At 36.4% G+C, this 13,120-nt stretch overlaps 1 protein-coding gene across 1 annotated transcript in view; it reads left to right on the top strand.

The window, feature by feature from the left end:
- CACNA2D3 (calcium voltage-gated channel auxiliary subunit alpha2delta 3) overlaps positions 1-13,120 on the top strand; it is a 512,160-nt gene that overhangs the window by 405,174 nt on the left and 93,866 nt on the right. The window contains exons 21-27 of the mRNA XM_067303580.1: positions 1,727-1,794; positions 3,708-3,753; positions 3,906-4,003; positions 4,572-4,665; positions 6,436-6,531; positions 7,836-7,957; positions 8,555-8,635. Coding sequence (XP_067159681.1) covers positions 1,727-1,794; positions 3,708-3,753; positions 3,906-4,003; positions 4,572-4,665; positions 6,436-6,531; positions 7,836-7,957; positions 8,555-8,635 — 605 coding nt within the window. The remainder of the gene's footprint in view (positions 1-1,726; positions 1,795-3,707; positions 3,754-3,905; positions 4,004-4,571; positions 4,666-6,435; positions 6,532-7,835; positions 7,958-8,554; positions 8,636-13,120) is intronic.

The following is a 13,120-nucleotide window of genomic DNA, read 5'->3' as shown; positions in this document are numbered from 1 at the left end:
CCATTAAAAGCTCATCAGCAAAAGCTCACAATAAAATATCCCTGGACAATGCTGAAAATAGCAAGGAAAAGGAGCTTATGAGCATTCCTTTCAGCTTTTCCAGGGATGGAAAGTTTGTGCAAGCTCACACAGGCAAACTCGCTGTGTTTGTCATGGCTTACGTTTCATTAAAAAAATATTCAGTTGAGGTTTACATTGAACGAAAGGCTTTCGCATGTACTTGGAGAGCTATAAATACTATAATCCGTTTAAGTAACTACATATTGAGCCCCATTTTGATTTTTTTCCACAACAAAAATGTAATATAAAATGAGATAGTATTTCACTTCCAATTTGAGGTTTGGATATTTTGTTTCTCCGAACTACCTTCAGTGTATTTGTATAACTAAAACTGAGTAAGTCAGCCATGTTATTCTGGCATGTATCTTAGCATAAAAATTGAAAAGCAATCACTTTAAAATGCTCATATTTGAATTAGAAATATTCCATTAATAAAAGAATATTAACTGTACCTTATGCTTAAAGCAGGAGGCTGATAGCTGCAATACTCAACTGAAATTTTCTTCAATGGAACCATTTCACAGAACTTGAACCACATTTCCAGATAGAGAAAATATAGGCACGTTTCTCTGATCTCTGATGCATGTATTTATTCTTGTTAAAATTCACACCGGGGTAACAAAACTCAGCGTTTTTTGTGGTGGTATCATTCTTGTCCTATTTAATAAGCAGATATGGGGCAACATATATGTACGTGGCACGAGTTCAGATCTTTAGGACAGAAGTAAATATTGCAGGACATCTGTCCTGCCTGTTTCAGCATGGTCTGTATCTAGTTTTGATGGAACAGGACTATAGATTCAGAGACAGCAGAGGCAATGTTTTTAAAAATATACACTGTAATGTCAAAGATATTTACTGTACATCCCGTTTCCAGACCTAGCTGTTGGATTGCAGCATGCATGCTGTTGGATTTTATGCCTGTTCATGTCCTTAAAATACCAGCCCGTACATTGTCAGTCTTAGTGATTACTAGCAAGTTCCTAACTTGACACCATCCCCTTAAATGAATGACTGCTAGAAGGCATCCTGTGTGCGAATTCAACAGAGGGAGGTAGGGATTCCCCCAGGCCATTCATTACACTGGAATAGGTTAAATGGTAGATTAAAAACCAGACCCAAACAAGTACTTAACTGTTGAAGGTTTATAGCGCTAAAGTCAATGCAAGGAAGTTAAACTGGCTGGAGATATGAATAGCAGAAAAATTGTTCCGCGGTGGAGTCAGGATGCTATTGTCACATGTGAAATTCTTTGCCTCTCAGTAGCTCCATTGATTCCCACATTTATAGAGTTTCTCAGAAGATCAGTCTGATTTAAAAAGAACCGTTTCCTCTGTTGTAAGGCCATGGGCATGTTCAAGGCGCAGCAGAAGGGATCTCACGCTGGGTGAACAGCAGCGAGCTTAGGAGGGCTCGCCTGCTAGCTTGCCCGAGAATAATGGCTTACCGCACCCCTCAGCACACCTAAACACACCATTTGTTGCAGGCACATCAGAACTGAAAGAGCATTGAAGTAGCGAGTTGAACAATAAATATGATCAGTGAGACTTTGGAAACAGCTTTAAAGTTAATTATAGTACTGGAAATTTTAGAAATGAAAATAGCTCTGAATGTCTGTTATTGTTTGTAGCACAGATTTCAAGGTCTGCGTTATTTCTCTGCACAGTTTAGGTGTGGCTCTCTCTAGAGGACATGGAAAATATTTCTTCAGAGGGAATGTAACTGTAGAGGAAGGTAAGGTATTCTCTACCTTCTTGTGTTGCTTACGCAATGGTGTTGTTGCTGATTTTTGTGGACCTAAAGCTTGTATGTTTTTCTGCAGGTTCTGTAAGGGAATGAGATATTTTCTAGATCTTCTGCTTCATGGGTTTTTTCCTCATTCATATTAAGCGTAGTCAGACCATCTGTAAACCTTCATTACAGGGGCATCATCTCCCCTCATCCTTCCTCTATGTTCAAATGATGAGAATCACTCAAAGTCCAGAATCTGAATGAAGAAAACACTGAGAGCTTTGCAATAGCTATGGCTTTTTTGTTCACAGGCTACCTATTGTAGTCTTTCAGAGCTATACCTACCTAGGGTATGGTCTAGAGTGATTTACATTTTGAATTTTTATAATAATAGTATAAAGTAAGCAGGGGAAAACCCCTTCTTTCTTTATGGCTTTAGTTTTTGGTAAGTCCAGTAATAAAATGAGTGGAGTCAACTGTGAGTGTTAATAGATAAAGTTGTTTAACAATTAGTTTAAAAGCAAAGGGTCCAGAAGATGAAGGAGGATCAGAGACATTTCAGAAGATGGCCAGGCAGGAAGATCCACAGGAGCAGCTTGGTGGCTGCCCGGCCTGCAGTGTGTGCATGGTGGACATGCCCCGCAGAGGCTCTCTGTGCTGTAAGGTTGAGAAGTTTTAGCAGTTGCCAAAAATAGAAGATACTGAGCAAAAAAAAAAAAAAAAAAAAGCTTCAGAAAAGGAATGCTTTCTGAGTTTATGGTTAAGGCACTGTTCCCAGTTCTGCTTCTTGGTTTATCAGTGATGTTAAGTTAATTGATTTCTTCAGGTCTTCGTTCCTCAGCTGTAAGTTTGGGACAAGAATACTTTCCAGTTCCAAGGGGAGATGTAAAAAGAAATGCTTTAAGGTTTATGAGTCATTTGCACAACAAATATGTGTCTAGATAGAAAGAGAGCACAGCAGGAGACTTGGAGCTGCTCTCTCTCCAAACCATCCCCGACATACCTCTGTCCTGTTTTTTAATCCAGCCACACATCTCAGCCAGCCTGCCTGATATTTCCTCCTGGATGTTTCAGTGTTACCATAAATGTCAACATAGCCATCACCAACTGTTCCTTTTCTCCCACTCTTTCCTTCACTGATCTCTGTCACTGACACATCACTGTCCTCCCTATCGCTAAGACCGTAATTGTAGCACTGGTTGCGACTCCCCTGTTTTTCTTAACCACCATAGCTCTATTATTATTTACTGTGCACTCAGGGGTTAAACCCAGGGCCTGCATTCTGAACCCTGCTTGCTTATTGTCTATTGATACATGTTTTAAGAGTTTTTAAAATTGCCAAAGTACATTTTAATTGTGCTGTATAGCTAATGATACAGTTCTTATTTACAAGCATCTGCATGGCCTGTTAGTACAATAAACCTATTTTGAACAATCCTGTAAACTGCTGTTTGTGTTCATGGACTGTGTGCTTAGGTTTTGGGGGGAGCTGTACTTCTTAAAGAAATAATTTTTAAAAGAAAAAGAGAACAATTCCCATCAAATGAGAAGTTTGCGTTTTAGCATAAGAACTTTATTAGCCAACTAGAACAAGAGAATACAAATAGGACTCTTTTACCTTTGAATATTTCTCTTTGCTCAAGTTTTCTTCAAAACTCCAGAAGTATCACATAAGCAATTAATATGAGCTAAACCTACCAGCATGAAAAAAGTGTTTTTTTCTACCTTTTCATTTTTAGATCTGATTTAGTTGGCTTTCCTTAAAACATATTTGAACATAGTTTGCTCTGTTATTTATTATATTGTGGTAATAACACACTTTCCGAGACGGAAGAGTTTATGTTATGAAGTATATGTAAATAACCATCTGTTACCCAGACTGCTCCCTAAATAACCCATTATTTTTCCTGTTACAGGTTTGCATGATTTAGAACACCCTGATGTATCTTTAGCAGATGAATGGTAAGCCTTAAACAAAGCATGAAATTGTTGTCTGTTACCCTTCTTGGTTTCATATTGTTTGTGCTTGCTGAGCCCTGCTCTTATGTTCAAAGACAAAGGGGGATCATGCTTATAAATATTAACGTTTTAATGTTTTGGCATCATGTTCACAGGTCCTATTGCAACACTGACTTACATCCTGAACACCGTCAAATGACTCAGTTAGAAGCGATTAAACGCTACCTTACAGGAAAAGAGCCATTGCTCCAGTGCAAGTATCTTGTTAAATATATTTCTGGAGATACAAGTAGTAGACATCAGCCCAGCTAAACAGTCCTTATATTGAACCTTCTACAAAATGAAAAGCTGCTTAGTTTTACCAGTGATAAACTGAAATTGGCTTATTGGCTCATATTACTTTGGAATTTCTTTTGGTTTTGAGTTTTTTTTCAGCACATGGATAAGTGCATATTTTGTTTGAGATATTAATGGAAATACAGACCTTTTGTGGTTGTTAGTAGACCTAATTGCTTTAACCTTATATCATGTGCAAGCGCGAGCATGAAATAATGCCTAAATCGACATGTTGTATGAAATGGGAAATGCATTCTTCATTTTTTAATCTAAATTTTTTGTTAGTGCAATAAAATGATATGTGAAAAATACAGTTGTAGTAAAATACCATGTAATATGGCACAGTAAATGTTCAATTCTGTGGAAATTCTGAATGCATATAAGAGAGAAAGTTAGTACGGTAAAAATAATGAATATTTATTCAGCTAAAAATTTTTTTCTCTCTGTGTGCACATATGTATATTGATTTTAATATATTATAATAGGTGATAAAGAATTGATCCAGGAAGTTCTGTTTGATGCAGTGGTGAGTGCACCAATTGAAGCTTATTGGACCAGTCTAGCCTTAAATAAGTCAGAGTAAGTAAGCTTTGTATCAGTCATTATAATCATGGATGAATTTTTATAGTTATGTTCAAGAACTGAGGAAATACTCAACAAATACTAATATTTTGTCTGATTAGCAAGATATATTTGAATCAATTTTGTGATCCTTTTCAGTTCATTTGCTTGTTTTAATTTCTAACTGTATTAAAATGCATGAAAAGCAACTGTTAACCATTTCATCCTAAATACTGTCAATTTTGAATTCAATATTGAGTGTTTATGTTGCAGTGTACACCACACTGATTAGCTGTAAGATTATCCAATGTATAGCTACTGAAACTGTACATTAACCAAAACATACAGTTCTGAGTACTTCTAACAAACTGTTCAGAATAATGGAGGAATTTAATGCATAATTCACACAAAAAAGTTGATGGAATATGTAATTTGTCCAAGAAAAAGTTATATGCAGAAAAAGTTGCATTGGTAAAATATTTTTTTAATCCTTCTTTGTTTTCTAGTACTAACCAGGATCTAGGTTCCTATTACAGATTAACAGGAAATTAGCTGGTCCTTATTAGAGTTGATATGTTTCACCTAATTCATTTACGTTATGATGTACTAAAACATAAAGCAACATTAATCAAGATGTTATATGTGTTAGAGAAAACAGGTTATCTGATTAGTGGAGTTTCTATGCGATACTGTTGTTGAAAGGCAGTTCTGGAGATTGTCCAGATTAGATTTTGTTAAATTGGAACCATTTTTTTTTTTTAATTGAATGAAAAAATAAACGATTGTAAAAACACATACTCATACTGAATAAGTAAAATCAAATGTGATAAAATCTGATTCATCAACCTAAGGATTATCCAGTCTCCTCTTAGGAGATGAGAAATTATTGCATGTTAATGTATTTTAGGCATTGATGAATTTATGTAAAAGTATAAGGTTTCTTGGAATCCTGCACAATGAAACTATAACAGAGCCAGTAAATACAAGGAAGACAGCTGCGGGGAGATATTAGTGGGAGACATTTGGGCCTCTTTCATATCCTGTCTTCCACTAGTAAGAGAGGCCACTTACTGAAGAATGTTGAAGACTTGAAGTATAAGACAGCAAGAGGGCTGAGACTGTGGTCACTGGTTTTGTGAAAATAAGGTCACAGTTCCTGTAGCCGTACCAGGACTAGTTTTAAAGCAGCTAGCTTGGTACTGATAACAGTGCAGCGACAGAGGTCAGCTTGGGATACCTGCCGCGTTTTTGTCGTAGGCTCTCGAGGCTAAAGCCTGCCTTGATGGCAGCTACATTTGATTCTGAGCTAGGTGGTTTAAATCTAGCTTAGTTTTGCTCCTATGAATTTGGACCTATGAATTTTGCACCTATGAATCCGAGTGTGGATGCACCATAGAAATGTAATGGTCATGGAAAAAGACCTGGAATTCGTGCCCCTCTCTCGGACCCCTGGGTGCCAATGGCCATTAAAGGCTTGGTGTATAGCTACGCCACACCTTTTTACGCCGTGGCTTCGGTGTGATTTTGCCACACAAATTCTACCAAATTTACCGTCTTTGCCATTTAGTATCTCTCAGTGTAAACAGCTCTTACACTGCGTGTTTGCCAAAGCCTACATGCGTTTAACTTAAAAACCAACTTTTAAAAAATGTAGAGAATAAGAGAACTATGCTCCAAGATAATCTTTTTCAAAAATGTGTATGCTTGTACTTCCTATGACCAGTAAAACAGCTTTATCTGTTTGCTGTCTGCAGACGTTATCTTTGCTCGTGTTCTGCTCTATTTCAGAAACTCTGACAAGGGAGTGGAAGTTGCCTTCCTTGGAACACGGACTGGCCTATCTCGTATCAACCTGTTTGTGGGGCCAGAACAGCTTACTAATCAGTAAGTAACAAAGCTCTGCTTGGCAGGCATGCGTGAAAACAAGAAAAAAATATTTGTAGGAAGCACATCTGCTTTTTTACAGATTTTACACTCGTGCAGTGAAATACATAGAACAAATTAGAATTGTTTTGTAAGATCCTTTAGATTCTTTCTTCAACTGCAAGTCATGTAACAGTGAGCTATTTTATACCTGTAGCCCATACGGTTACTTTTCCCTCACCTTCCTGGAGTTAGCCTCACATATTTATTCTCCTGAGTAAAATTCAGGAGGTACTGCATCTGCAGGGGCTGCAGGAATTTCTTTTTATGTCCCGTCTAAAAACAAATATTTGAGACTTTTTCAGTGATTTTTACGTTATTGTTATGGAATATTTTGGTGTTGAAATAAAACCAAATGGCAGAAGAGGATTGGGTGAAAGGGTGGTCAGGAGATATCACCTTTCAAAAGATTCCCATTTGTTTTTTGGAGAAGATGCAATGTAGTGCAGGTACATGTTTCTTAAAATGGAGAGATATAAAATAAGGTCCCCTAATTAATGGCACTTTTTTCAGGCAGCAGTTTGATACTGTAAGGCAAATCTGTATGCTTTCTGTGTAAAAGAAAACCTGCTCTGGATATTTATGATAAATTAAGTTTATGGAATATACAATTATATGGTGCTTATCTGACCACAAAATATTGTGGTAGTTATGAGTAGCCTAAAAAATGAGATCAATAGCATTAAAATTTGTTATAATCAAACAGTAAACCAGAGCAATAGCATGGAGACCATATTTGATTTTTTCCCTCACATTAACCTTCTTCTCTCAACTTTCCCTGAAATTATTGGAGAATAAAGTATGTTGTCTACTGCCTCCCCTTACATATTATTTGGAAAGTAGACTGTTAATTACATTTTTCTTGCTTAAGAATGGAAGCCAGTGACAGCAGACTACCATTCCTCCAGTATCTTTTCCTCATTGTACAGTTCACAGTTCTTGCATTATGCTGCAAGAAGAAAAAGGTTTTTTAGACTAAGCATTTTTACTTCACACATCAGTACAAATGTGCTTAGTGATACGTAATTAGAGGGACTATTTTTTTTACTACTTTTCCATCCTTCACACAAAAAGCAATTGCAAGTGTGTCACGAATAATTATTAGGTGCTTAACCCTTTTGTTGTATAAATGATATAGAAAAGCCATCCAAACTCATTTTCTTTCCCAAAAGATTGAATTTTGTTTTGCCTTGTCTTTCCAGCTAGCAACTACTGTATGGTATGCACCAAACAATAAGTATTTTCTTTCTCTCTTCTTTTTCAAGAGATTTTCTGACAGCTGAAGACAAGGAGAACATTTTTAACGCTGATCATTTTCCACTCTGGTACAGAAGAGCTGCTGAGCAAATACCTGGGAGCTTTGTCTATTCAATCCCATTTAGTACAGGTCTATAATTTTGTCATTCTATAAATGCTGAGCCATATATAATACTGAAAAGATTCCAGATATGTCAATCAGAGCAGGAGTGGGCTCTGAACTTAATCTCAAATGTTAATCTAAAATATGCATTGAAATTTTCAGCTAGTTCACTGGTCCTGTGACCAGGTGCTTCTTTTGCAGGGCTCCAAATAAAACCCCAGGATGTGGCACAACAGTTTTCATTGAATGTTTGCATAGGTTGAACTTACAGCCTAGAATTTTAAACAAGAAAAGTCCAACAGAGCAAGTGTCCACATCATTGGGAAGCCCTACTGGTTGTCACCGTTGTTACCGTTTTTAGCAGAGAAGCCAAAAATTGATTGCTTGTGTCAGTGTTTTAAGCTTGTTGGGATGCTGGGGAAGTTTGAAATGCCAGTGCCTGGCACCTGTACGTTCTGTGCATACATGGTCTATGATGGTGGTTGTCATATTAGCATATTTCCTGAGCGCTAAATTCATGTGGACATTTGACTGTATTTCAAATTGGAAAATACAGCTGAATTTCCTCATTCTGTAATATGTTATTTCAATTTGAATATTTTTTTCCCTTAATACACCCTGCAGAAACAGCAAACAAAAGCAACGTTGTGACAGCTAGTACTGCTATTCAACTTTTGGATGACAGAAAATCTCCAGTGGTTGCAGGTAAAATAGTTGCGGTTTATTTATTTTGTTCATTTTTCAAAAGCGGTGTATCAGTTCTTCACTTTCTCTTTTAGGTTAGCATAAATTTCACATAGAAATACATCTTTTGAGGGGAGTGGAGGAGAGAAAGATGCAGTTGCACCTATAAGATGTAATTGAATGCCTTCATGTGGAGAACACTTAATGTCTCCTCTCCCTACGTATTTGGTCCTTTATTAGTTGGCTGTCCAACTCTCTGGAAGCTGTGGAGTTTGACTTAATAGAAGTAACAGCCGTTATCAGTGAAGCTTTTTTTAGTAGAAACTCATTCTGTATCTTCATAAATCAGAATATACTATGTTAAGCAAAAGGAAATACAGGAAAGGACTGTCTGATGTGTAACGGTTCCACACAAGCTTCATATAACAAATGATTCAAAGTATGCAGTTTGTCTAGGTTATCAGAACTGTGATTTGATCAGAGAATATAAGTTGGATAACTAAGGTCTGCAGTCTACGAGCCAAGAGTATAACAGTATCTAATGACTAAAAAGTGAAGTTTGGCAAGTACAGATTAGATACAAAACATGTTTTTAACAATTAGAGTAATTAATTGTTAAATTGTTGGATATTTCTCACTCAAATGCTTTTCTGAACAATTCGCTTTAGTTCCCAATAGCTACTGACCTAGAAGAAGGAATTAGTTCAGAGAAGCTTCGTGGCTTATTATGCAGGAAACCAAGTTCTCTTATCTCAGGGAAAATTAGGTAGCTACCGCATGAAACAACAACCATCCTATTTTTCTCATGTTTAAAATATGATTTAAAATTCAGTAAGATTGGTCAACACAATCCTGAAAGAGCAAGAATATGCCAGGTGATTGAGAAACCTCTAATCTGTTTCCTCAAGCACAGAATATCTCCACTGATAATAGTAGATTTTACAGTGTCAACAGGAAAGCACCCTTCTGACTCCAATTTATGTGAATAACATTATGCACAGCTCATTGAACTCTTCTGTAATATAACAGGAAATCTTAATTATGACTTCATACCCCTCCTATTAAACCATAAAACAGCATTTATACACAAATGTCAACTTAGATATCTGCAAATTGCTGAAGATGTAATTAAAGAGTTTTCCTTGCACAATGAAGAAGATTGACATGTTATTTCTAGAATGCTCCTTTGTCAGATGGAGTTAGGAAAAGGTTCCTCATGAAGTGCAGTTTATCATCGCCTGTGAAAATGCATGGGGTTAGTAGGCATCTTAAAATTTGTTCTTTCCTTGCTAGTGTTTGTACTTTAGTGTTTGCTTGAGGGAGGTATCACACACAACCAGCTCTAGCACTGTATCAACAAGCTCTGTATTTTTGTGGTAATTGTAAAATAGAGAGGCAGATGTTCCTGCTCCCAGTTCCCTAGTGACTATGTTTAACATCAAGCATTTAAAATTACTTGCGTCCCATACTTTCTATCTAAAATAAAGATTGGGTCTTCAGAGCTTTTTATTATTAAATTGGGCAACAGTTTTCCATGGTATTTGTAAATGCATAATGCCGTGAAAAATCTGAGCAGTGTATTAACATACCTAAGCACACCAGGGGCTTTTTACTTTTCTGTCTGTAACCTTTAGAAGCTGTGTGATGGAGATTTTTTCAATACAAAGCATTCTGAAAGAACTTGCTTTGAATAATTTTTTCCATCCCCCATGCAAGATTTGGAGTTGTTTTTTTTCCCCTGCATCTGTGCGAACTGTTTTGCATGAAAGTATTACTCAGGCAGCCACAGCCTTTCAGAGACAAACAAGTATATGCATTATTCTCGTCCTCTTTCAGCTGGAGAGCATAAATGCGCCTCGTCAGTCTTTCTTTTTCCATCAGAAAACTTGAAACAAAGTACCCCACATCTAGTTAACTTTTGAGGTTTTATTATAAGGTTGGCATTGTTCTGTTTTAAGCAAAACATATTTGGAGGCAGAAACTGCAGCAGTGGCAATTGATGAGAATTTGAAGTTTCCTTAACCAGATTTGGGAGACTAACGTAGGATTATGGGTAACATTTTCAAATACCTAAATCAAAGTTCAAATTTGGCCAAAACATATCATTTTAATTTGTGAAGTAAGTATTCCTCGTTCACATTTGGTGTGAGTGGATTACAGAAAACAGCAGGCTGGGATAGACATTTGGTGTAAAATCATTCTCTTCCCAAGAGAGATTTGGCTGAAAATAAAGCTGCACCAGAATGCTGTTTTTTACAGATGACTAAAAGAGTTTAAAATAGGCAGAGAGAAATTAGAACATGATTATAAAATGTAAACCTGAGTTAGACCTGTCCACAAGGGGGAAAAAAAAGAACAAAAACAAGCCTTACTACAAAATCTGCAGTCTCTTCTATTGTCTTTGCAAATTATTATTATTATTTTTTTTTTTGTAGAAAAACATTGGTCATAACAGACTTCATGTTAAAATCCACGCTAAGGTTTACTGCAAGTAGGGAAGACTCAGCCCTTTAATCTAGGCAGGGAATCTTAAAATCAGTGAATCTCCAGACTGTTACTACAGAGAATTTAAGTGCCACTGCTGCTCTTTTACCATCTGTACCTATTAATACCAGTTCGTTGAGAGAATGTGTTTGCTTATTGGCAAAAAAAAAAAAAAATTTTTTTAATCACTCCTGTCTCTTTCAACTGAGAGTGTGATTTTTTTTACTTATATGAATGCAGATTTCTGTAGGAAGTATATGAGCAGAATATAAGTCTAAAATATTTAAGTGTAGTAGCAGCATATTTATCACTATTAATACATTGAGAGTTTAATTTATTTGCAGGAGAGACAGGGACAATAATACAGATTTTTTGAAATTAAAGCACATTTATGCTCAAAATTGCTTGGTCTTAATGTTCTCTATTATCATGCCTACTATACTGAGTTTACATTTTAACAATCAGGTTCTTCAAACTGCCCATGGTACAATGTGAAAGGGAATGAATGGAGGTGGAGCTTTGTTTGTGGTTATTCTCAGCTTCATCTAAAAATTGTAGAATCACCCTCAGTCTTGAAGTTCCATGAGAGGCCGTGTAAGACCGATGTTCCTTTCAGTAAGCCGGATGAAGACAGTCAATATAGGAATTTTGAATCTAGGTAGCAATCTAGTTATTACCAATGAATCAGATTAGGACTGAATTCTATCTTCTGAGGCTTGTAGGAAAGGCTGTATGTTTCATGATTTCATATTAATTGTAATAGAGTTTAGTATTATATTTTTGTATTCTTTGATATTGCATGATGAGTGAACTCGGTTCAGGTCCTTGATTTGAACCTCTACCTCCAAGTGAATGCATGAGCATCTGGATTAGTGCAGCATAGGATTTATATATGCTATGTACACGTTTCTTTTTATTTCCAATTTATTTCTGGAAAGGTATTGGTTTCATCAGTATCTTTATTAAATTTTGTTTAAAATCAAATTTTAAAGTTATTGCTCACCTGGACAGTTCTGGGCAAGAGTTGAGGAGGAACCAAGCAAAGCAAAGCTAAGCCATCATTGAATAACACAGGCTCTACACAATTAAAAATGTTCAGAATAGAGCCCACTTTACTAAGCATCTGCCTAAAGATTCTGAGATTGTGATTTGGACCTTGTGATACATATTTCTCCATAGACACATTTTGGCTCAAAAACTATAGTATGATATAGGACTTTATAGAGCCCTTCATGTTAAAAGAGGGCAACACCATTCACAGATAACATGAAAATTAGCCTTTTGCGATGTATGACTAAAGATATCAGAACTGATGCAATCTTCTTTAGTGCAAAATTTGATAAAGGACACTGCAGGAAACTTCTCATGATTTCAGAAATTATAAAGGTCTCTTAGGGTTGGTTCTTCACAGAGCAAACGGAATACTGGACTTCAGACCTCATTGAAAAAAATCCATAGCAGCACTTAGTAAAAAGCTCTGGACCACGCGTTCAGAAGTGTGAAACATTAAACTGTCCACACCCTCTTCGAATGTCTTTGCAGGCATTCGAAATTTAGAGTTTGAGGGAGATGAGGAGTAGTAGTCTTATTTTTTGTTCATTACAAGGCTGCTGAAAAATTTGCCAATAAAGTACAAATTTTCTCTAATTCTTTTGTTCCTATTTGTTGTATTTATGTGCAAACTAGTTATATACATGAACCATGTCCATGCTGCAAGAAGGTATACAAATCTAGTCATGGAAAGACCATGAAATATGTTTGCATTTCTAATACTGCAGGAGCAATATGATACCTTATTAACATGAGTCATCTTAAAGATCAAAAAGAGAACTGAGTGTCTGTATATCACGGTCTTTTCGTTTCAACAAATAGCAGTGCTGTCAGTGGCAAGGGACCTTTCTAAGTCCGTAGATTTGAACATCAAGCATATAGAAAGATGATACTACTCTAAAACCTAGTTTGAATGTCATCAGTGTGTCCTTTCCAGAAAGGAAAACTTGCAGAGGAAAATGGTTTGTAATT

Source organism: Apteryx mantelli, chromosome 12 (assembly GCF_036417845.1).
Source record: "Apteryx mantelli isolate bAptMan1 chromosome 12, bAptMan1.hap1, whole genome shotgun sequence".
Lineage (NCBI taxonomy): Eukaryota > Metazoa > Chordata > Aves > Apterygiformes > Apterygidae > Apteryx > Apteryx mantelli.
The sequence above is the reverse complement of the archived record's forward strand: the minus strand, read 5'-3'. Positions and strand labels throughout refer to the sequence as shown.